The sequence below is a fragment of the Nicotiana tomentosiformis genome, chromosome 8 (genome assembly GCF_000390325.3).
Source record: "Nicotiana tomentosiformis chromosome 8, ASM39032v3, whole genome shotgun sequence".
NCBI lineage: Eukaryota > Viridiplantae > Streptophyta > Magnoliopsida > Solanales > Solanaceae > Nicotiana > Nicotiana tomentosiformis.
In genome coordinates, this window is record NC_090819.1 from 66,465,810 (window position 1) to 66,490,889 (window position 25,080).

The 25,080-nt window shown below is 36.8% G+C and overlaps 2 protein-coding genes across 2 annotated transcripts in view; both read left to right on the forward strand.

Moving 5' to 3' along the window:
• The first annotated feature begins 2,169 nt into the window (after positions 1-2,169).
• Positions 2,170-4,422, forward strand: LOC104116595 (protein TRI1). Its single transcript, XM_009627482.4, has 2 exons — positions 2,170-2,523; positions 3,920-4,422. Exons 1-2 carry the CDS (start codon positions 2,302-2,304, stop codon positions 4,043-4,045), a joined length of 348 nt encoding a protein of 115 aa, XP_009625777.1. The 5' UTR covers positions 2,170-2,301; the 3' UTR covers positions 4,046-4,422.
• Positions 4,423-5,602: 1,180 nt separating this feature from the next.
• Positions 5,603-25,080, forward strand: part of LOC104116585 (nudix hydrolase 3) — a 29,759-nt gene continuing 10,281 nt past the window's right edge. The window contains exons 1-7 of the mRNA XM_070182408.1: positions 5,603-5,838; positions 6,311-6,490; positions 7,404-7,481; positions 8,405-8,501; positions 22,567-22,700; positions 23,119-23,200; positions 24,097-24,183. Coding sequence (XP_070038509.1) covers positions 5,744-5,838; positions 6,311-6,490; positions 7,404-7,481; positions 8,405-8,501; positions 22,567-22,700; positions 23,119-23,200; positions 24,097-24,183 — 753 coding nt within the window. The 5' untranslated portion in view covers positions 5,603-5,743. The remainder of the gene's footprint in view (positions 5,839-6,310; positions 6,491-7,403; positions 7,482-8,404; positions 8,502-22,566; positions 22,701-23,118; positions 23,201-24,096; positions 24,184-25,080) is intronic.

Here is a 25,080-nt window from a genome sequence, read left to right on the forward strand (position 1 = left end):
AGCTCTTCAATTGGCCGGAAATGGAGTTCCGACGGTCGAAATCGAAAAAACCCAATGCGAAAAGCTTTTCTGCTGTCATGGCGAATGTGTCTAAGCTTTCTCCCACTTACTTCATCCAGTCAAACTCCATGATAATGCAAAAAGAAATTTCAGCTGTTCCGAGCATACAAGGTATTCGACAAAATGACACAGTGAATTCCCACCAGTTATATAGCAACAAATTGGTGTTAAAGCACTTCTGAACTCATCTAAAGTCCCTACTGATGCTGGATTGCAAGCAGATTCTCAGACAAGTGCTGATCATAATCTTTCTTCTTCTTTATAGCTTCAGCTGGTCGGTAATCGGGGTGAGACGACACAACATGCCCAACCTTAACTCAGAAAATTAGCGAAAACACTAATTTGATCGATTTTGCAGTTGTAAAATCTGCTACCTGAGTTTGCTTCTGTCCAAGATATTTTCAGTTCTTCACATCACAAGAAGCAAAAATTTGAGAGCCCGGTGCTCTTTTCGATATTGCACTGATTGCCTTCTTCAATCGAGCAAACTAGGAGAAATTTGAAAAAGATATAAAAAAAAAAAAAAGGAGACCTCCTAGCAAATCTGGATGTGGAAAGCCAACTGAGATGGAGAAAGAAATAGGCCAAATACATGCGTAGCCCCTTAAACTTGACACCAATTTTCCACCTAAACACTCTAACTAAGGTTTGTTCCATTTAGACACTCTAACCTTATTTAATCTGTACCAACCAAACCGCTCATGACTAACCACTACAAAAACTATCATACGTGAACTTCACACGCCTGACATATCAAAAAGAACGACTAAAAAATGCCATGTGACTTTTAACTTTGGCTAATCCCAAAAATAAAGTTTTTCAACAAATAACTTTTAACTTTCTTCTTCCATACAACTCACCCCCACCTCAAACAATAGTTTAGATATCGTTTGCAAATCCCCACTCTGTCTTATTCTATAACGCCCCCTCCCCGTTACACTGCTGTTGTCTCCCCACCGTAGCCCCTACTCACAATTTTCAGATACCCATAAGGCCAATTTTATTTGTGAGTTAAATTTTGTTTGAATTTATCCGAAGTTGATGTGTTCTTTGTTCTTCCCAAATGAAAGAAAGAAGAGGTGGAAGTTTTCAGCCGTACTTCTTCTATTTTCCTTGTTTTTTGTAATGATATATATATATATATATATATATATATATATATATATATATGATATGATATGATATGTGTCGCCATCGACCACCACTTTTGGCACCCAACTCCGCTGCAATCACAACCGAACAACCACTCTACTACCTTCAAATCGTTCATGATTGGATTTGACAAATCTTTAATGAGTTTAGTTGGGCCTCTCTAACCAAAGACATGAAGGAATGAAATAGATGAAGGTGTTATTTTGGTGTTGTCTTTATGGAGATAATAGTGGATGGTGATTTTTTGGTTATGAAATTTTCGGCTGATGATGCCTGAAGCGGGTGGAGCAAAAAATATGATTCTTTTAGCATTTCACGCGCCCAAGAGAAATGTAAATCACACAATATGCCACATCATCGCTATGCGTTTAATAGACACATACACGTTGGAGTTTAAGTGTCTAAATGTAACAAATCTTAGTTAGAGTATTTAAGTGAAAATTTGGGCCAAGTTTAAAGGGTGTATATGTATTTGGCCAAAGAAATATGAATGATTGACTAGAATGGAAGAAGAACTCGGCCATAACCTTTTTCTAATGGTTCTTGTTTATCTTTTAGTTTTTTTCCCTATTTTTTAAAACCTTTTTTGTTTTAGTTAAATTCATCTGTTTACGTTTTATTCATTATCATGACATGTGAATTACACACAACTTTTGTGTTTTGCTGCTTATCAATTTTGTATCTAAATAACATAATAAACACCTGGTTAAAGTATTTAAATAGAACAAACTTGAGATAGAATGCTTAATTGCAAATATAACTCTTTTGTTTGTTTCACCTTTTATAACTTAGTGCTTGACAAATTATTTTGTCACAAGATGATCTCTTCATGTCATAAATGATTTTGGTCATGTTCTAATCCTTTTTGGTAAAATTACAGACGTTAGCTCTTTGTTTAAAAAAATATAAAAATACAAACATTAGTAATCTATAGAAAATCTCTTGAGAATTATGAAAGAGCCATGTCTAAAATAATTAATCATTGACGTGGTATTTGAGAGGTGGAAGAACCCAAGAAAACTACGACTTTGCCAAAAACCCTCAGTTGATCTCAATCCCTAGGGTTTTACGAAAATCCAAAATAAATCAATGGCATCATCAACTCGGATCTTCGGAAACTGCTGTCGAGCTCTTAGTGCTGCTTCTAAGACTTCCGCAGCCACGGTGACCAAAAGCAGAGGTCGGCCCAAAGGAATACTGAAACCGCAACCAGTTTCCCCTGCTCTCGGAAAGTTCCTAGGTACTGCTGAAGCCTCCCGCACTGATGCTGTCAAAAAAGTTTGGGAATACATCAAAACTCATAATCTTCAGGTCTGTTTCCTTTTGCTCAATATCACACTTGGATGAACTTGAGATAAAAGACATTATACTTCTATTTTGTGTAAATAAACATTTATTTTTCAACCACTGAAGTTCAATCAGTCTTTCAACAATGCCTCTCTCCCAAATTTTGCCTAAGACAAGGTCAAATGTGGAATTTAGTGCTTGTGTACTTGTTTTGCTAATATTTTTGTCTTACTTGTCTTTGCCGAGGTAATCATGTTAGCTATGCATCTTATAGTCTAGCTAGATAAAATGAATACTTGCAGTATTTGTGTACAGTGGAATACTGGATTAGTTGTCCAGTAGGAATACAATTGGTTTTGGCTACTATTCTGTTATACGATGGCTGGTGTTTATTGATTCTGTGGAAGCATAGCTGATATATAGTGCTGGCGTTTATTGATTCTGTGGAAGCATAGCTGATGTATAGTGCCTGCTTCTCAAATAAGTGCTACAAGGGTGTGTGCTATGCATCAGATTGGTAAAGTGTTACAAATTAGAATTCCGAGTGTTGTAATTCTGAGATCAACCTTAGATGGCATTGAGTGGAATCACAATGAAGGCAACCATGATTATCTACAGGTCCACTTATGCTTCTAAAGTTTGTTTCTTAGTTTCTTGTTTGAGATGAAATTACTTGTCGGGAATGCCAGCATTGCCTGAACAGAGTTTTTCACCACTTTTTGAATTTGGAATCTGTACATACGTCATAGCTGCATGTGACTGGGAAACTTCATATCTGCTATCCCTACCTACAGGGGCCTGCAATAGGCTGTTAGTGCAAAACAGTGCACTATGACCTTGTAGAGGGATTTTTTGTAATCGTGGCACCCGCTTCCATTTATGACCAGATGATTGCCATGGTTCATCAAAGTATTCACTATTTAATTTCTCCTTTCCCCCGTACAAAAATAAATGAAGAAAATTATGTTCGGCATTTGCATCCAAGGGTATAGCGTAGTGGTCAATGAGGTAGATGAAAGCCATGTGAGACCAAGGTTCAAATTCTAGCAGAGACAAAAAATACTAGGTGATTTCTTTCCATTTGTCTGAGCCTTGGTTGGCAGAGTTATCCGGTACTTGTGCATGTGGGAGGTTGCAGGTATCAGGTGGAGTTTGCGTAAGCTGCCCCAATCACCGCCATTATAAAAAAAATATTGGCGTTTGGGAGTTGGTCTTTCTTGTCTATGACTCAACTCAATCCAAGAGATTTCTGATGTGTGCAAGAAGAAATTGAGTTGGTCAATTTGATCACTGCTAACTATTTTTGTTTCCAGTTTTTCTTTTTTGGTGCAACGGTATTATTGTTTCAGCTGAAGTAAATGTTTATCACCTCCCTTTGGTTTAATTCCTGACACGGTGCTTGTAACTTTGCGATTTACAGAATCCTGCAAACAAGCGAGAGATACATTGTGACGATAAGTTGAAGACGATATTTGATGGCAAGGACAAAGTTGGTTTTCTAGAGATTGCGAGGCTATTAACCCAGCATTTTCAGAAGGCTACTTAAGTTCCAGTCAGGCGGCTACGTCTGTAAACATTAGGCACTTTGTGGATACCGAACTTTGTTGTTTACCTAGCTGGCTTCCTTTTTTTAGTTTCTAGTAGCTCTTCTGTTTTCCTTCACCCTGGTTTGAGTTGCCAAGGGGGGTAGATCAGATGCTCTTTAAATCAAGTTTTGTGAAGTTGAAACGAAAAGCAACAGGGTAATGGTAAAACTAACACCACCATTGTTCATCCATCCCAAAGATCCTTTCTTGTTCCTTTCACAATTTGAAGTTAAGCTAGGTATGTGGGATAAAATGCATTTGGAGCAGAATTTGTACTAGTTGAAATGTAAAATTCTTATTGCAGCAATATCAGTTCTCTTCATTTTGCTGATAAAAATGTTAGCCTATTCATCAGTGTTTTTGCTCTGGTTTAGCTAATTGATATTCAGAGCCCATTAGTTTGAATAATCCGGATACTAGGGGTAGGGGGTTACCCGGGTATAACACTCCTTATTAGAAGGTTCTTCATTCACGTGTCTTGGACTCGAGACCTTTTGTTAAGGGTAGAGAAAACCAAATCATCCCACCACATTTTTTAGTGATTATGCAACACGAGAATGTTTTAGGGAGTCATGCATCTAGTACTACTCTCATACAAGCACGGTAGCTTCGGAGTTTTGATGACATATGCCAATACATCAATGTTGACAACAAAGAGCACACAACAGTTAGTTATTACATCTTATCCCAATACATCAATGTTGACAACAAAGAGGACACAACAGTTAGTTATTACATCTTACTGAGCCTACATCTTCTAAGTTTGCAAAAATTGAGCACGGAATTACAAATTGAGTCAACATCTTGTTTTATAAAGCGTTGTGTTTAAAATTACAGTATGGAAATACAATACTTGCACTGAAAATTTAAACGGTTTTATTTGATGTTATGTTATTTGAATCGAAAGTGTTCAGTTTTCCATACCTGAAAGATCAAATATGCTCAAAATTATATTATAGGTAGGAAAATTGACTATATTATAGGTACGAAAATAGACCTAAAAAATTAGTTAAACAATCTACCCATGGTCTTCTAATGTGGCTTTGAACGCCTAAATTTGTGGAAAATGAGTACGTTTGGTGACATTTTTCGGATTAAAAAAAAGTTGTAAGCGTACCACATTTTAGATTTAAATGTGCAACTCAAAACAACATGCCATACTAAAAAGATTCAATATATTATATATATACCAAAAATTAGTTTACATAATAAATACACGACAAAAAGATTCAATTGAACATCCTTTCAAACACTTGACTCCGCACAGCTCCTAATAGGCAATTTTGCCCCTAAGTTGTACTTTTTAAATTAAGTGACGATGTCAGATAATTTTTAATAGGTGAATTGAAAACCTTTTCATTGAAAATAAAATGAAAACTTTTGGCGATTAGGCAAAATACCTTAGTAAACGAATATAGGCTTGGGAATATTTTTTAGTGTCTTGTCTACCTTCACTTTATACCCATTTTCTATACTAACCACTCACCGGTCACCACCTACCCTATTTAACGAAGACGAATCCCCATTTATTTACAAAGACGCCACACAGGTGTTAGAAAACAATTACACTCATTTCCTATACTTGTCAAACCTTCTGAAACACCATTTACAAGCATTTCTTCAAAGGTTTGTTTGATAGTTACAAATAGTGTCAGTCAATGGCTGCCGAACATGATCAAATGCCAGTGAAGGAAGAAGAGTATCTGGACGTCCTTACTAAAACTGGAGAAAAAACTGGCATCTCTAAGCCCAGGTACCAATCCCACATAATTAGGGTTATACCGAATTTTGATCAATTTTTCATTTCTTATTAGTTTGAATTCTTGGTATAAGTTTGCTGATTGGAATTTTGATTCAACTAGTTGGGTTCGAACGGACAGAATTATGTATTCATTATACTTTTACTCCTCCATCAGCCTACTTACTGCTATTGGCTTCTTTTATGCTAGAATGTGGCAACTCAGCAAGTTCTCACCGACACAGTCTTAAAATATATGCGGTTAGAGGCAGGGCTGTTGAGTTGGATAGGAGAAAGCAGCTTCCCATCTCTTGTACTTTCTTCCAAAAGAAATAAACAGGAGAAAAAGTGAATTGAATCTTGACAAGATACCTAATTTGTCAAATTGACTAATAGAATTTGATATATTTAAGCTCATAGTTCCCTAAATATATCACGTTTTAATGATGTCTTGGTACCAATTACCATAATTGTGCTACTTGTTCAGAGGGGATGTTCACAGAGCTGGAGAGTACCATCGCGCTGTTCATGTATGGATATTTGCTGAGAGTACACAACAACTATTACTCCAACGTCGTGCTGATTGCAAGGATTCCTGGGCTGGTCTGTGGGATATCTCAAGTGCCGGTCATATATCTGCTGGAGATTCATCTCTTATTTCAGCAATGTATGTTCCAGCATGAAGCTGAACTTTCGGGATATAGTTTCACATGAACTGGTTTTATTTTTCCGAGTTTGCTTTCATCTGTTGATGCCTCAGGCAAATTCTTAAACATAAAGTTTTTTGCATGTTCTTGAACCATTATTTGGTAACTTTTGTCCCATGATCGTAGATTGTCTCGTTGCGTCGCTCGAAATTTCAGTGATTCTGTATTCTCCTGCCTCTTTGTGTTGCTGCTTTTTTCATCTACCAATGGATTTCTTTTTCTTCCTTATCTTTCTCAAATAAAAAGAAGAAACCATATCTTGAACCAACTCTCTCTGTGGCTTATGACGAGTGAAATGAAAAACTCTTTGCCCTCTATCTGTGATCTTTTTACCATCATAAAGCTTTCTGTCTCTCTCTCTAAACTTTCTAATGGAAAATGTCGTATCTGATATTATTTCACAATGAATGGATCTTGCAGCAATGACTCCTCTGGTTTGCTATCATGCTAATTGATACAAACACTTCACGTGCTGCATAAAGTGGAATAGCTTTTGCTGATGTAATTTCACACTTCACCAAATGCTCAGCTCTTAGAACTTGCTTTTTTCTTTTGTTAAGTAATAGTCAGCTGTCACAATTTTGCAGTGCATATGATCATTCAAGTGTCAATAATTTCTTCCTTATAAAAACGCAAACTGCAACTTCTAAACCTCTTTAATTATGAAGAAATATAAAATATGTTATTTTTGTAACACACATTTATCATACAAAGAGAATTTTTTCATGCCAGTGAATAACCCATGCATAACCCGCTTTGAAATGCTGAATGTTCTCTTCTGTGCTATTGCATACATACTTCGCATGAGCACTCTTACTTCTAAATGCTTTTCTGCTGGGGCTTGTACTGTTGCTTACTAATACATTCTTGCAGGCGAGAGCTTCAAGAAGAACTTGGTGTAACTCTTCCGAAGGATGCATTTGAATTAATATTTGTTTTTCTTCAAGAGTGGTTGGTATACTAAAGCTCTAATTCATCATGTCTTCTTATTATACGGTATCAAGCAGACTGTCTGTTAGCTTCAGAGCTATGAATTTGTTCTTCTTCTTGTTGAATCTTCTGGACAAATGTGTTGTCCGTTATCTGTCAACTGGTAAATAAGATCTCATTACATAATGAAAACATTTTTCTTTGCAATTGATGAATACAACCGAGTTACCTAAATGCAAATTTTGATAATGATGTTTGCTATTTCGTATGCACCTTGAGCTGTCAGGGAGCTTGGTGGCATATAGAAGTGGGGCAACCAAAGAAAAGAAATATTGATAGCTATACTGTTGGAAATGTTCATAAGGTTTTAATCCCATAAGTTTTCATTATTAACACTATCACTAATTAGCTCCTAATAGATCGAGTATGTGATACTTTTGGCGATGTGTTTGAAGCCCAGAGTTAACAAAACCTCAGTCATTAAATTTGCAGCCCATCTGCCTAATATGAGTTATTGGTGCTGATCTTTTTGTTTGATCCGGTAGACTAGACTGTAGTATAATTCTATTTTACAGGTATAACTCAAGCATGTCTATAATATGTGGTTATTACCTTAATATAAACTAATATTTCAAGCACATATCTATCAAATGATGTTCAAATTTCTGTGTCCGTTTTGCCCAAAATTTCCAGGGCTTTTACACATATACAATTTATTGGACTTTAACTATTAGAGCACTTTCTTGATAGTGTTTTTTTTTTTTTGGATAAATCAAATACTTTGTTGAAAGTTATATCATAACCAACTAGGAAGGAAAGAAAATAATACATACTCTAGAACATGTGCAATCATCGCTTCAATAATATTTTCTCAAGCTATTGTTTTTCGAAGCATGAGATTCTGTTGGTCAATGGAGTACGCTGAATGTCCCATTAAATTGCAGCACTATCAATGATGGCAAGTTCATCAACAATGAATACAATGATGTATATCTAGTGACAACAATAGATCCAATTCCTTTGGAGGCCTTTACACTTCAGGTTAGTGGTTTTGTTTGTCGTTAAATTTTCTTGTAGTTGCTCAGATTGCCTGAGATTACTATGTGTTCATCACTTGGTATCTCATGTTTTGCCTTAGGTTTATTGTTCATTAACTGGAAATAGAATTCCTGCAATAAGAATGAATGTAAAGGGACTAAGCTGTCTATAAGTGTAACGTCTTCACAGTTTTTGTCTTTTATCTTAAGTGTGTTGGAGATGAATTCTTGAAATTTTATAGATTATTAATTTTTTTAATTTGATAAGGTAAATAATTTTATTAATGATGGGAAATCTCCCGGTATGCCAAAAGGTATAGAACCTATTGAAGAATATGGTTCTCTACGGAAGCATCCAACTAATGAAACCTCATAGGCGCACAAAAAATAAAATAAAATGAAGAGGTGATTTTTGGATGCCAACCAACTAGGGATGGCAATTGGGGCGGGGCGGGGCAGGTGAAACACTTAACAGGGCAGGGTAGGGCAAAGTTTAATTTTTGAAAAAATTTAATGGGGCAGGGCAGGTGGCAGGTCAGCCCTTAGTCCAAATAGTGGGCCATTTGGTAGCTTGAGGCCCAGTTCATTCCTTGCTTTCTGTAACTTTCATTTTTTTCTTTTGTTTTAAATTGCTAAATATGTACTTGAATATGTATGTATATCTCAAAAGAAATAACAAGCTCATGCCAAAAAATGGTGATAGCTTTGTAAAATATGGTGTGTGGTTTTCGATTTTTTAATCTAAAGTAGCCAGGTTTACAAGTGGTAATTGAAAAATAGCCACAGTTTCAAAAATAATTGAAATTTAGCCACTTTTCATATAAAGATAAATCTGAACGAAAACACTGTTCAAAATCCGAAAAATATTCCAGCATAATATACTGGAGTTCAAATTTTTTGCATGGTAACTTCCAGTATAATATACTGGAGTTTCAGCATAATATACTGGTCCAGCATAATATGCTGGAAGTTCATACACATGTGCTCCAATCTCCAGTATATTATGCTGGAACTTTTCGTGTGCTGGAGTTTCAGCATAATATGCTGGAAGTTCATACGCATGTACACCAATCTCCAGTATATTATGCTGGAACTTTCTGTGTTGCAGTAAAATAATGGCTATTTTTCAATGACTTTGCAAACGCTGGCTATTTTTCAATTACCAGTCCGAAAATTGGCTAGCTCGTGCTATAATTCAAAAATAGCCAGATTTACAAGTGGTAATTGAAAAATAGCCACAGTTTCAAAAGTAATCGAAATTTAGCCACTTTTCATGTAAAGATAAATCTGAACGAAAACGCAGTTCAAAATCCTGAAAATATTCAAGCATAATATTATGGAGTTCGAATTTTTTACATGTGAACTTCCAACATAATATACTGGAGTTCCATCATAATATACTGGAGTTCCAACATAATATACTGGAGTTCCAGCATAATATGCTGGAAGTTCATACACAGATGCTCCAATCTCCAGTATATTATCCTGGAACTTTCGGTGTGCTAGAGTTTCAGCATAATATGATGGGAGTTCATACACAGATGCACCAATCTCCAATATATTATGCTGGAATTTTTTGTGTTGCAGCAAAATAGTGGCTATTTTTCAATGACTTTGCAAACGCTAGCTAGTTTTCAATTACCAGTCCGAAAACTGGCTAGCCCATGCTATCTCCCTAAAAATAACCCCGTCAATTTTTTTTAATTTGAATTAAATACTTATCTTTCATTATAGTATCTTTTAAATGTACAATAGTCACAAAACGTTAAATGAAACAGACTTTTACTCATTTCTGTACACTTCTTTCTCTATTTTGTTTTAAAAACACCAAAAAGAACTTATAGGTATCCTCAAAAGGTACTAAATAATTTAAAATTTAAAGTTGTACACCCTACTAAAAAGTTATTGCAAGAATTTCATTCACAGTTTTGATTAAGTTACATTCACCTCTTCTAATATTACATGCAAACACTTAAATGGAAGACCAAATCACTATTTATTAGTATATAATACCCAAAGTGACATTGAAAACAGAGAATATTAAGTTAGAATATTGTTTAACAAAGAGTAAAAAAATTAACAAGTTGATAGTTAGAGACGTGTTTGTGAACATAAAATAATTTTTATTTTGCTTAATTACAAATGAATCAGAAAAATATTTTGTTTTGCCAACAAAAATAAATAAAATGATTAGTGGGGCGGGGTGGGGCAGGAAGTTATATGGGGCAAGGCAGGGTAGGAGAAATTTTTGGCAGGGGAGGACTTAACCCGCGCTTCCCTACCCCAACCCACCCTATTGCCATCCCTAGAACCAAGCAAAAGAAAAAAACATACATTTTTTGGCTCTTTGGGAATCCAAATGATAAATGGAGGACATTTGACTTGGGATGGGGTTGCCTTCCCGCAAAGCTTGATTTGGAACCATAAAACACATAGAAATGTGTTTTTTTCACATGGCTAGCAGCAAGAGATGTGATCTTAATGACATAGAATGAATCTGAGGAAGAGGAAGGTTACTTACATCAGTTAGTGTTTTATGTGTAAGGGCTTGGGCAAGGATGTCAATCATCTCCTCCTACATTGTCAGGTAGTTTCAAAGCTATGGTGAGAAATTCCGAGTTGGTCATGAATACATTTAGTGATGCCAATCATAGTGAAAGAAGTAATGTTCAACTGGATTATGGTAGCTGACAAGGTGCAGGGCCTAGAAAGTTACTCCACTAGCACCTGCCTTTTGAAGAAAGAGAAATGGGAGAGTTTTTGAAGTTGTAGGAGATAAACTTTGTACAATTATGGGGTAGCCTCTTATCCTAGGCTAACTAGGCACTATCTTCTGAAGCTTGGCTAAACTCGGATGTCCCAAACGCCTGTAAGTTAAGTATGGAGGATTTGTAACTGGATATATATGTTGTGGATGGATTGAGAGAGTTAAGATAGTAAAGGCTTTGTGATTCACTCCCTGTGCCAATCGTTCGTCCCGTACTGCGGTCATGCATAATAAAAGAATCATCAATAAATAATATACTATAATTGAGGGCACGACTCAAACAACTAACACATGCAAGACTGAAAGGACAGCCAGGAACATAAAGAACATAATCTAGAGTGACACAGGATACAGATTAGCTTGTCCAACTCCTTTTGCTTTTGTTTGAAACCCATTGACTAAAGTAACAGTTGGAAGAGATTGGGAATAAATAATATTAGACAAAAGTGTTTTGTTACCAGTGATATGGCCTGAAGCGCCAGAGTCCATGACCCACGGTTCAAGAGTACTAGACTGTGAAACACAAGCAAAAAAATTACCAGCTACAGAAGTATCAGTATGAGCAACAAAGGCTACTTGTGGATATGTCTGCTTACTTGCTCGATGCTGAAAGAACTCATTATATATTTTGATATGGTAATAAATATCATTAAAAAAGGGCAAAATATGCCCGTATACAACGAGCATACCAAAAGGTAGAAAATCTTACAAAAGGATATGTTTTTCTACGGAAGACACCCAATCTTCTATACAAAATAGGAACCCCATGGGTACACCAAAAATAAATAAGGGAAAAGAAACTACTCCTCAAGTGAATAAGATCTTTTTCTACTCCATCAAAAACTCTCCTATTCCTCTCATTCCAAACAACCTACATGAGTGCTAGAGGAGCAACATCTGCGTCTTCTCCTCTGTCTTCTGAAGGCCCAACTAAAAATAGTTTCTTTCACCGTGTCTGGCATCAACCCCTTGAAACTGAACCAACTCACAATTTTCCCCCACAAATAAGATGCTATTTGACAATGTATAAGGAGGCGATTCACATCTTCTCCCGATCCTTTACACATGAAGCACCAACTAACATAAATAATCTTCTTTTTCCTCAAATATTCCGCCATCAAAATCACCCCTCTTGTAGCTAGCCAATTAAAAGAGGCACACCTTTCTCGGTAGGCAGAAATATTCGGGATCCCCCCTAAACTTGACAACTTTTATTTAGTTTCCCCCTTAAACTTTACGTGGTCTTTAATATCCCTTGAACTTGGAAATTTAACAGCCTCGACCTCCCTAGATGTTGATGTGGCAAAGGGCGTGAATATACTCTCTTTTAGGCGCGTGGGAGGGAAGAAAAATCGAAAAATCAACTTCTAAGTGGAGTATTTTTCAAATATTAATTGCCTTATAATCAAATATAATGATTTATTTGTCTTAATTGTATTTGTTGTTGTCTCTTCTGAATATACATTGCACTTTATCTCAATTGTATTTTAGATACAATGAATATTTGTTGCGACTATGTATTTTTTTTTTCCGGACCAAATATGCAAAAGTTAGTTGAAACTCTATTTCTTTTAGCCAAATAAAAAGAAGGTTTAGCCAAAGTAATGAAGTTCAAATGATGTATTTTCTACAAAAAGAAAAAGTTATTGTTACAATGACTATTTATTTAAACTATGCATTATTTTTTTCATGGTCAAATTCGTAAATTATTTGGTTGAAATTTTATTATTTTTAGCCAAAATATTTTTTTCCAAAATATCCAATAACATATATTTTATATATATATTGTTTAGATGCAATGCGTATATGTTTTAACTATGTATTCCTTCTTTTCCTGATCAAATATGTAAAAATAACTTGATTGACATATCATTATCTTTATCCAAATAAAAATTTATAGTCAAAATAATGTTGTTCCAATTTTGTTTTATAGATTTGACATAAAAAATAATTTAAATAATCAGTGGACTTAAAAAGGTAAAAATATATATTTTATTGTAGAAAAATACCACATGGACAAAAATAATCCATGTAGTAGCGCGTGTGTCACTCTCCCATGGATTGTCAACGTCTAGGGGGGTTGAGGCTATCAAAATACCAAGTTCAAATGGGTATTAAAGGCCACGTAAAGTTTAAGGGGGAACTAAACAAAACTGAAATGGTTCCAATAAGAGCCCTATTTGCTTCCAACATCAGTTCAAACTTGAGGATCTCCTTTTGGAATGACAATTGGATAGGAAATGGTCCCCTCAAAGAGAGTTTCCTAGATATTTTCAGCTTAGCACAACCTGATGCAACTCTAGCTGAAACTTGGAGTCTACAGGGTTGGAACCTAACCTTTAGAAGATATCTTAATGACTGGGTAGTGAGCAAAGGGATTGATTTCTTTGGTCTTCTTCACAATTTGAGGGGAACTACTGAACAAGAAGACAAGCTGGTGTGGGATAGAAGCAACAATGGTATCTTTACAGTAAAGTCAGCATACAAGATCTTAAACAAGTGTGATCAGAACTATGGCCCCTGGCATTGGAAACATATATGGAAGGCGAAAGTTCCTCTCAAGGTGACAATCTTTTGCTGGTTAGTAGTCAAACAGGCTATTCTAACTCATGAAAATTTGATGAAGAGAGGAACACAACTATGCTCAAAATGTTTTGTGCGGCAATGAGAATGAGACAATCAACTATCTATTCATCCACTGCCAGGTGACTGTTAGACTGTGGCAGCTGTTCATGAGCATGAAAGGCCTAAGCTGGATAATGCCTAGGAGAATTGATGAGATGATGGCAAGTTGGAATGGCTCCGGGATAATTACAGGCCAAAAGAAGTGGTGGAACATTGTCCCAACATATATTTGGTGGACAATTTGGAAGGAAAGAAACTCTAGATGCTTTGAAGATTTGACAAACCCTGAACAAAGGATTAAGATGAACGGTAAATTTTTGTTTTATTGTAAAGAAGCTCTTGTACAAGATGTAGAATCTCTAGTAGATCTCATTGGCTCCTTGTAGCTGTCACAAGATTGGTTTTTGTCAATTTTGGGTCTTGTATCCACTATCTTGTTACTCTTTAGCACAATCTTTGTGCTAGGGACTACTTTTATCAATATTATTGCGTGCACACTACCCTCCCCAGACCTCACTTGTGGGATTACACTGGGTTTGTTGTTGTTATTGTCGTTACCTTCTAAAAAAAAGTTGCCAGGTTTGGGGTCTCGAACTATTCTGCCTTCTCGGTACCCTAGGAATCCATATCGAATTATGTGGGAAAACCGGCTCCTCCCTAGTTAGAAGCTTCTTACTTAACAGAAAAATTGCCATTTTCCCGGTTCCCCATCTCCATGCATCATGTCTGTCTTTGGGAACTTTTTGATTGTGAAGCATACCGAGCAAGTTTCTTCTAAACCTCACATCCCATTGTACTTTCTCCTTGTAGACTCCACAACCGTTGGACATGCATCTTCTTTTGGCTTGAAATATTGTACATATTCGGATATGTGATTCTCAAAGCGTTGTTCCCGCACCACTTATGCTGCCATTAACTTATCTTCCTCCCATCACCCACCCTAATTGAGATGTTGTCACTAGACTCTTCTCGCCCCTTTTAGATATTCCTCCATAGCCCACACCCATAGGAAAGTGAGATATTTTTTGTCCTCTGCCCCTTCTAAAACCCCGTTCTTCTCTGCAATTACCCCTCTCCAAAGAGTATTCACCTCTACCCTAAATCTCCATAGCCACTTACCTAATAGTGCCTTACAACATTTCGATGTAGTAACAATCTTCCAATTGACAAAGTGAAATTTTCTCTCCATGTTTGCACTGTCCCATGGGAGGTCCCTTTGAAGTTTTTCCAACTTGTAACAGTAGTTGGGGCGTGCAATAAGGACATGAAATATGTGGGTATGCTTGATAGAGTACTCTTAATCAGCACTTCCTTTCCCCCTTTTGATAAGTACCACTTTTGCCAACCCGCTAACCTCTTTTCTACTCTCTCAATGACCGGATTCCAAACTACTTGGTCCTTATTAGATGCTCCTCATGGGAGACCCAGATAAGTAGTAGGAAGAGCTCCAATCATGCAATTCATCACCTGTGCTAGACCCTCTATATTCTCCACCTCACCAACCAGGATAAACTCGCATTTTTTGAAATTGATCTTTAGGCCTGACGCGACCTCGAACAATGTCAACACTTGTATAAGAAAAAACAACTGAGTATTGTCAGCATCACAAAAAACTAAAATGTCATTCACAAACAAAAGATGAGACACCCTCATGGTACCTTGTCCACTGTAGATTTTTGAGAAGAAGAAAATGTTTCTTGTATTTCTGTATATTTCTTACATCCCTAAGCAAAAGTATTTATAGAGTAAGTCCTATGACTATTTTAGGAAGGAAAATAAATTAAAATCAATTTACAATCATTTACAATCAATCAGAATAAAATCAAATCTCAATCAGAATCAAATCTTTCCTAATAATTAAGTCAATCAATACTCCCCCTCAAGTTGATGCAAAGATGTTGCACATGACCAACTTGCAAACCAGCGTATGAAAAGTCCGTTTGTTGAGACCCTTGGTAAACATATCAGCTAACTGTTTTTCTGATGGCACATGAAACAAACACAAGACACCAATTGTAATTTTTTCTTTGATGAAGTATCGATCAATTTTCACATGCTTTGTTCGGTCATGCTGGACTGAATTATGAGCTACACTGATGTCAGCCTTATTGTCACAGTACAAGGAAAGTTTTCCTTTTTCAGACAGTCTCAATTCCTCTAGTAGTTTTTGTAGCCAAAGCAGTTCGCAAACACCTTGGCCATAACTCTATATTCTGCCTTGATCTAGCAACTACACTTTGTTTCTTGCTTCTCCAAGTAACTAAGTTTCCTCCTACGAGCGTACAGTAACTGGATGTAGATCTTCTGTCATCCAGAGATCCAGCTCAATCCGCGTCTGTAAAGGCTTCTATTTGGAGGTGATCATGTTTGGAGAAAAGTAGATCTTTCCCTAGAGCAGACTTCAGATACCGCAAAATGTGAAAGACAACTTGCATATGAGGATCTCAGGGATCATGCATGAACTGACTCACCGGGCTAACTGAATAGGCTATGCCTGGTCTAGTGTGAGAGAGATAAATGAGTTTTCCAACCAACCTCTGATATCTCTCCTTATCAACTGACTCTCCAACTCCGCTATGTAACTTGTGATTGCTTTCGATGGACGATTCTGCGGGTCTGCAACCTATTATACCAGTTTCTTTCAAGAGATCCAGAATATACTTCCTCTGAGAAATAGAGATTCCTCTTTTTGATCTAGCAACCTCAATTCCCAAGAAGTACTGCAATTTTCCTAGATCTTTGATCTCAAATTCATGTGCCAACAACTTCTTCAATCAGGCCATCTCTTCTTTGTCATCTCCTGTCATTACTATGTCATCAACAAAAACTATGAGAAGAGTGAGTTTACCCATATGATGTCTTATGAAGCGGGTGTGATCAACATTGCTTTGTTGCTAATCAAAGGAGATCATTGCTTTGCAGAACCTGTCAAACCAAGCTCTGGGGGATTGCTTCAGTCCGTACAAGGTTTTCTTCAATCTGCATATCTTTTCTTGACCTTTTGCAGTATCAAATCCAGGAGGAATCTCCATATACACCTCTTCTTCTAAGTCTCCATGAAAAAATGCATTCTTCACATTAAACTGTAAACTGTTGCACAAGACAAAATAGTAGTGTTCATCTTAGCAATAGGGGCAAATGTCTCTTGATAATCCACTCCATAAGTCTGAGTAAATCCCTTCGCCACCAATTCTTGCTTTGAATCTTTCAATTGAGCCATCAACTTTGTGCATCACAGTGAAGACCCATTTGCATCCAATGAACTTCTTGTCTGGTGGTGAAGTGACAAGTTCCCAAGTCTTATTTTTTGACAAGGCCTTCATTTCTTCAATCATAGCTTACTTCCATTTAGGATCTGCAAAAGTTTCCCTCCAATTTTGGGGAATAGACACAAAAGAAATAGACAAGGCAAAGGCTCTATAGGAGGGAGACAAAGAATTATAGGAGACAAAACTAGATAAAGGGTGTTTGGTGGTGCAAGATCTGACTCCTTTTCTGTTAGCAATTGGTTCATCTAACTCATTAGGAAATGTAGATAACTCACACCAGTAGAAGAAGGTTCATCTTTGGTAGATTGCATGATGGCTTCTTTTGCTCTATTTTTCCTTGAGTAAGTTTTCAAATTAGGCCTATTCAAACGCCCAATAGTCTCCCCCTAATTTCTTTCTCCAATTTCACTTTCCCCTATGACAATGTCATCAAGAGGTCCAGTAATGGAACTAGGTAGAATCACTTCTTCCTCCTTACTGCTCTTCCCCTGAAAAGGTGATGAGGTAATACTGAAATAGGGATCAGATTCTTGAAAAGTAACATCCATGCTAACAAAAGATCTCCTAGAGGGAGGATGATAACATTTGTAACCTTTCTGTGTCGGAGAATACCCAATGAAAACACACTTTATAGCTCTAGGATCAAGTTTCCCAAAATTTCTAGTGTGGACAAAGCAAACACACCCAAACACCTTTGGAGGAACATTATATTCATTCTTACCCTTTAAAGCTTCCAGAGGACTTTGACAATTGAGGGTTTTAAGTGACATTATGTTGATAAGATAGGCAGCCACTAGAATAGCATCCCCCAATAAGGTTTTGGTAGATGCATGGTGAACATAAGAGACCGTGCTACTTCTAACAAATGCCTATTTTTTCTTTCAACAACCTCATTTTGTGCACTAGTGTAAAGACAACTAGTTTGATGGACTATCCCATTGGACTCTAAATAAGCACCAAATCTTTTATCCATGTATTCGCTGTCATTGTCAGTTCTCAAGATTTTTGTTTTGGCATCAAACTGATTACAAATCATCTTATGAAATGACTGAAAACAAAAGAAAACTTCACTTTTGGCTTTTAACAAATATACCCAAGTCATCCTAGTGCAACAATTAAGGAAAGTAACAAACCATCAACTACCAGACAAAGAAACAGTTTGTGTAAGACCTCATACATCAAAATGAATAGTCATAAACGGAGTTGTGCTTCTATTATCACTCACAGGATAAGAGTTTCTAGTATGCTTGGCATGTTCACACGCATCATAGAACAAAGGTTCAAATTGAGTCCTTGAAAACAAATCGAGATATAACCTCTTCAAAACAAAGAATGATGGGTGTCCTAACCGTCTATGTCGCTGTATTATTTCTTGGTTGACATCCTTACTTTCTCCAAAAAAGGCTTGACCAGAGTTTTGAATTCCATCTAATATATACAAGTCATCATGCAATCTACCACTGACAATCCTTTTCTCTGTTTGAAGATTCTGAAAAGTATAATGATCAGGAAAAAAACTCGATTTTACAGTTTAGAGCTTTGGTGATGGCACTAACAGATAAAGGATTGACAGGGAACTCAAGTACATGGAGCACAGATGATAGTTTAATATTAGGAGTACAAACGACAGAACTTGTTTCAGAGATACGTGTTAAAGAACCATTGGCTATTTTAACATTATCTCCTTTGAGACACGGAGAATAGTTTTGAATGCCTTTAGAAGAGTCTGTCATGTGTCTATTTGCACCAGAATCAACAATCCAAGAATTAAGGTGAGCAACAAAGCCTTATTGCACATAATTGGATGTGGCAACATTAGCGGAGTCAAGTTTGGCTAGGAGGCGACGAAGAAGCTGAATTTCACCCGAAGACAAGATTTCTCCAAAAACCGTCTCCTTGAATGCCTCCATATTTTCTGCTCAATCAGAAGGAAATCTGAAGAAAATTGCTCAAAAATAATCTGCCTCACCGGAAACCAAATATGTCTCGACGGAACCAGAAGGGGTTTGTGTTGCGGACAGCCACCAAGAGAGAAAACCCGACCTTTTTGATAAAAATAGAACCCTAGTGCTGCGAGGGAGATAACTCACCTCAATAAGGCAGCAATGACTCTGATATCATGCAGATTTTTGAGTAGAAAAAAAGGCTTATTGTATTTTTGTGTATTTCTTACATCCCTAAATAAAGGCATTTATACAGTAAGTTCTATGACTATTTTAGGAAGGAAAATAAATTACAATCAATTTACAGTCAATTACAATCAATCACAATAAAATCAAATCTCAATCAGAATCAAATCTTTCCTAATAATTAAGTCATGCAGAAAAGCCCTTTAAGCAACCCCCCGGCCACAACTTTGCCCATCATCCTGCTCAATACTTCCATCACTAATATGAACAACATAAGGGAGTGGGTCACCCTGTCTCATTCCTCTCGAGCTGCCAAAAAAATCACATGGGTTGCCATTCACCAGGACAGAAAACCTGGCAGTAGAGATACAAACTTGATCCATTTTCTCCATCTAGTACCAAATCCCATTTTCGTCATAATGAAATTAAGAAACTCCCATTTAACATGATCAAAGGCCTCCCCAGATCCAATTTGCACAAGATCCCAGGTTCGCGTTGCTTTATTCTCGAGTCAACCACTTCACTAGCCGCTAGAGCGGCATCAAGAATTTCCCTACCTTTCACAAACTATCTTCATTATATTTTCTTTAGGATAAAGAAAATCTGTGGTTACCTGTAGTGGCAGTCTGAGAAATATGAACATATTTGGGTGGTTAACCATGCAAAGAATAACAGACTTCACGAGTGTGTTTAAGCCTATTACAATAACTACATTTCAAGATCTTCCAAAACGACCTCCTCTTCATTGATTCTCTATTGTCTGAGATGTTTGGTTTTCCACTATCTGAGATGCAAGAATCAAGGAGTCAACTGTTTGTGATGAGATCACTGTGTCACTTGGTGGTGCAACAAGGCGAATTAATCGAGAGAATAATTCATCAACTATAGAAATAGTAGGACTAGCCAAAATCTAGTCATATACTGAATCAAGGTCATTAGGAAGTCCAGCAAGTGTAAGGAATAGAAACATCTTCTACCTGTGCTCCTATTGCTTTTCAACACTAGCAACAACTTCTCAAATTCCTCCATGACTACCTGTACCTGTCCCAAGTAAGTAGACATATCTAATTTCTATTTCCTTAAGTTTATCATCCGAGATATCACATCATAAAAGTGAGATATGTCATTAGTGTATAAGGTGTGAGCCTTCCCAAACCGAATAACATATTTGGAATGGACGAAACAAAGGCATCAACTTGAAATCAATTGATCACCACAAGAGACGACATAATTGAGTATCAACCTTCTTCCAATGTGCTTTGGCCTTTCCATCTTCCTCACTCGCCTTTTTTGGTTATGTGATCTTGAACACCTTGGCCCTTGCACCACAATTCAACCGAGGAAGCCCAAGCTAAATAGTTTGAACTTCCCATTAAGGGTTCAGAAGTAATCATAGGACTTGAATTTCCAACTTCCACATTTTTTTGGAACTAAAAGCATCAAATCCGAGAGACATGGTTGGATTGAAGAGAGGTCTAAGAAGCTAACCAGAGAGCAAATCTGAGAGAAAAACACCAGAAATTGATGAAAAAATAACCAGAAAGCACAAACAACAATGGAACCTGCTGAAAAAATTTGCAAAGTGGGTCTAAAAGAATTAAACCGGTGTTGTGAAGAGCGTGAAGCGAGGAAAAGCGACAAGCCCCTTTTCGCTTAAAGCGAGAAGCGAAGCGCTCGCTTTTTTGAAGTGAAGCGGAATTTAAAAAAAAAAAAATTAAAATAAATACTGCATAGACAACACATGTAACTGTAAGCAAATGTTCAATACTTTAATGTAAAAACTAAAGAGTAGCATCAATTAAAGCACAAAATGAGCATCCTATTCTTCTACAAGATTGTCAAATTCTTGTATTCCACTATCATTATTATATTGCTCGTCAACTTCTTCAACTTCTTCTTCTTCATCATAAGAAAGATAATAAGAACTAAGAATAAAGGATATGAAAATAAGAAGAAGGGCATTATAAGTATAACTGAAACGAAAAAATTGGGCAGCATTTCAAACGAAATAACAGTGCAAGAAAATGAAGAAGAAGAAGAGGAGAAGAATGAGAAAGAAGAATTGAAGGAAAAAAAAAAATTCGCCAGCATTTCGCTGTTATTTGGACGCTGAAACAGTGAAAGAAAAGGAAGAAGAAGAAGAAGACAGAGGAGGAGGAGGAGGAAGAAGAAGAAATCACATACCTGGACCAAACTCGATGATCTTGAAGTTGAAAAGTGTAGAAAACTTGAACCCTAGGTCGCCTCTTTCTTTCTTTGTTGCTGCTGGTCGATGATGTTTTAAAAAAAGAACAGCTTTTTTAATTAAATAGGTTGGCAGCCCTGTAATACAGAGAAGCGCTCGCTTCTTACGCATCGCTTCGCATCGTCGCTTCTCGCTTTTTAATGGGAAGCACTCGCTTTTTTAAACATGCTACGCTTCAGCTAACAGAAGCGTTCGATGGCTCGCCTCGCTTCGCTTCTCGCTTTAAGCGAGGAAGCGCTCGCTTTTCACAACACTGGATTAAACACTCTTCAGATGCTTGATACGACCTTGAAAGAGTCAAACATTTGCGGAAACAGTGAAAAAGCCCGAGAATATCAAGGGTACTGCTGGAAAAGCACTGTTCTGGTGACTGAAAAATAGCCAAATCTCTATTGGTAGAGTCGGAAGAGGCAGGCAACCACAACCACAGAAGAATATCGTTAAAACATCTGGCCGGAAAAACTCGCACGCGCCGGCGCGTGCAATAGACGGGCTCGCCGGAGCCCTACCTTCTGAAGGCACGTGCATGTGGTGTTTGTTGCTGGAGGGTCTGACTGGGGTGCTTGCCGGAGGATACTGAACCTTGTGATGATGTGGGTTTTGCATAACACTGATAGAAACTGAGATGACGTAAATAAGCGCTAGAAAGTTACTAGAAATTGACGCACAATGACTATCTGGCTTTCCCGTATGTTTCTCACTAATGCTCTGATACCATGTGAGAAATATAGGCACAGAAAAATATTATTGATAAGCATCTCAACTATTTCCTTACACTCAACCTTATTTATACATATACTTTACACAATACATACTACCTATGTTCCAATGTGGGGCACTAAGCCTACTAATATATACATGCACTATCTAATAACTTGAAGCTCCAATACCATAGCTTCTGAAAGCTTATTTGTTGACTAGTAAAAATGCTCTGAAATAATTAAGTGTCTCCTTTTTTCTCTTCCTCATTTTTAACTAAATTCTCTGTTGCACCAAAAGTCAAAATTGTCACATTGACATTTCTTTCTTGGTAGGAATCAGAAGTTTCAGCTGTAAAATATCTCTCTCTTGAGGAGTACAGACAAGTGCTTGCTCAAGAGCATCCTGACTATGTGCCTTATGATGTGAATGAGGAATATGGTCAGCTCTTTACGATAATTGAAAAGAGGTATGTCTTATATAACGTAGAAAAAGTTTTAGTATATAACTGCCTAATCATTTCTTCTTCGAGAATGGTTACTTCAGCTTGCTGTAAATATAAGTGCATTATGGTTCCTTTCAGGTTCTTTTAAATATATTTTCAATTTTTTTTGTAGTTCAGTGATGTTTCTGTAATTAGTTCAATACATTTCTTATTACCTGTTTTCTTAGTTTCATATAGCTTATCCATAAATTGTGCATGAGATTGCGTCCTATGTTCCAAACTTGGTTTCTTTCCCTTTTCGTTGTGCATAAACCTTGTATCACTGTAAACATATATAGGTGAAGGTTTCAGGTTTCTTTCCTTAATCAATCGCATAATATTCCTGTCCCTGTCGACTATATTACTTTGTGCACCTGAGCTAGCTGCTATGGAATATCTACAGGTACAAGGAAAATGCTGAAGCTAGAAGTTTGACTCTTGACAAGCAGCTAAACCGCTATGCTAGTACTTCCCTCTCTGCAGAGGTTTCAATTCTAAATCATGTGCATCATTCTCACAGTTAATCTTGACCACAAACTCTGATGCAAAAATGCTCGCTCTCCAAATTCACTTCTTTTTATATTGTGTGTGCTGGTGGTGGTTTTTTTTGGGGGGGGGGGGGGGTAATTTTCTGGGTGTGGCATTTGCTTGTTCATAAAAGAGCATATCTTTATATCTACATGTCATATTCTTCTGCTTCTTGGGCTCTAAGGAAATTAAGAAACTCAGTACAGAGCATCTATCATAATTAGTGAACTTCCGATTGTTTAGCTCTAAGCATTATATATCTTAGTTATCCTTAAAAGCACTTATAAGTTAATCCAAAAAGGGAAGTAGGACTACCATTTTGGTGAGGAGGTGATGCCTTAAGTAGTTTTAATAGTTTCACGTTCCTTGTTACAAATCCATTTTTTGTTATTGATCTGGAGATTTGACGAACAGGTTTAACATTACTCATTGAGCTTTTGGGTTTTGACATTGACACCCTAGATACAATTGTGATGTTTAGTAAAAAGCTAAGCAAAACTAGCTGGCTAATAGTGACAACTTACTGCCTATAGTTCTGAAAGGGTGTCAGATTTCAGCTGTTTGCATATTTCTTCAAGAGAGTGTGACGGAATCTCATCTTGTTGGGTATTGCACAGTAAAGAAATGATCATTTGTTAGGTCGTTTCTTTTATTCTTTCTTTTTTCTGGGTTCTATCGGTTAATGAAATTCTGCTCCGGTCTTATGGGGGCTTTTTATTTATTTATTCCTCTATCTTCTTTGTGTATCTCTGTATGTCAGAGTTACACAATTTAATTAAAGAAAAAATTGAGTTAGTGAAACAGTTATGGCTTCTCCTAAATGGTGGTCACTGATGCCAGCTCTTTTGGACAGTTGACTGGGCTGACTGCAGCAGACAAAGAAGCCTTAACTCTTCTGGTTAAAGCTGCAACAATCATGGACAAGATCTTTTATCTGCAGGTATAATCACAGCGTCTTTTAGTCAGAGTTCAAATTCTGATGCGTAAGAAGGTTGAGAGAGTGTATATTAGTTCAGATTAGCAAGTACTCTACTATGCTTCTGCAATTAATCTTTTTTTGATAAAGTAAGTGATTTCAATAGATGGCATCCAGAAGATGCAAGAAGTACATGATTTGGCATTTGAGCTTACAAAAAATATTCCGTCTTCTATACTTAATTGGCTAAGCCAGAGCTAAGGAACTAATGAAATCCAAAAGATGATCGATATTATTGATAGGGTAGAGTCTAGACCAACAGTACAAATTTGCAATACACATAGCCTCTGCAATTAATCTTTGTTAACCAAAATTTTAGATTTTATTTTTTGATGAAGCAAGAAGTCAATTTCTTCTTTCTTTTCCCTTTTTGGTGTGGGGTTGTCGGTGGTGCTGTATAATCTTGAGGACATAGCCTTAATAGATTGCAGTATCATCACTGTCATGACTGATATGTATGTTGTTGTCATCTTCAATATGGAAAGAATGTGCTCTAACGTTCCTAGGTTTGTGAGATGCACAGCAAAATGAATCATAATCAATCTGAAGGACGGGATTTGGTTGTCTCAGTCATAGGCAGGCTAGTTTTTTTTGTTGGACTGAATCAATTTTCAAGTTAGGTCAAAATGTATATATTTAACCATATATATTGAAGATCCTGAAAATAATTTAGATACGTTGAAATTGAACAAATTTTTTGATCCTAGTACCTTAGACTAGTTTAAAACCTTCTGTTACCAAGTCTTTGTTGTTGATTCATTTCTATGAAATTAGTAAACAGTTGACTTTCTTTGTGGACATGGGCACGGCAGTTTAAAACCATGTGTTACCAAGTCCTTATTGGTGATTCATTTCAAAGAA

Coding starts and splice junctions, on each gene's coding strand:
- LOC104116595 (XM_009627482.4), top strand. CDS start 2,302: ATGGCATCATCAACTCGGATCTTCGGAAACTGCTGTCGAGCTCTTAGT. Junction 2,524..3,919: donor TCAAAACTCATAATCTTCAG/GTCTGTTTCCTT, acceptor TGCGATTTACAG/AATCCTGCAAACAAGCGAGA.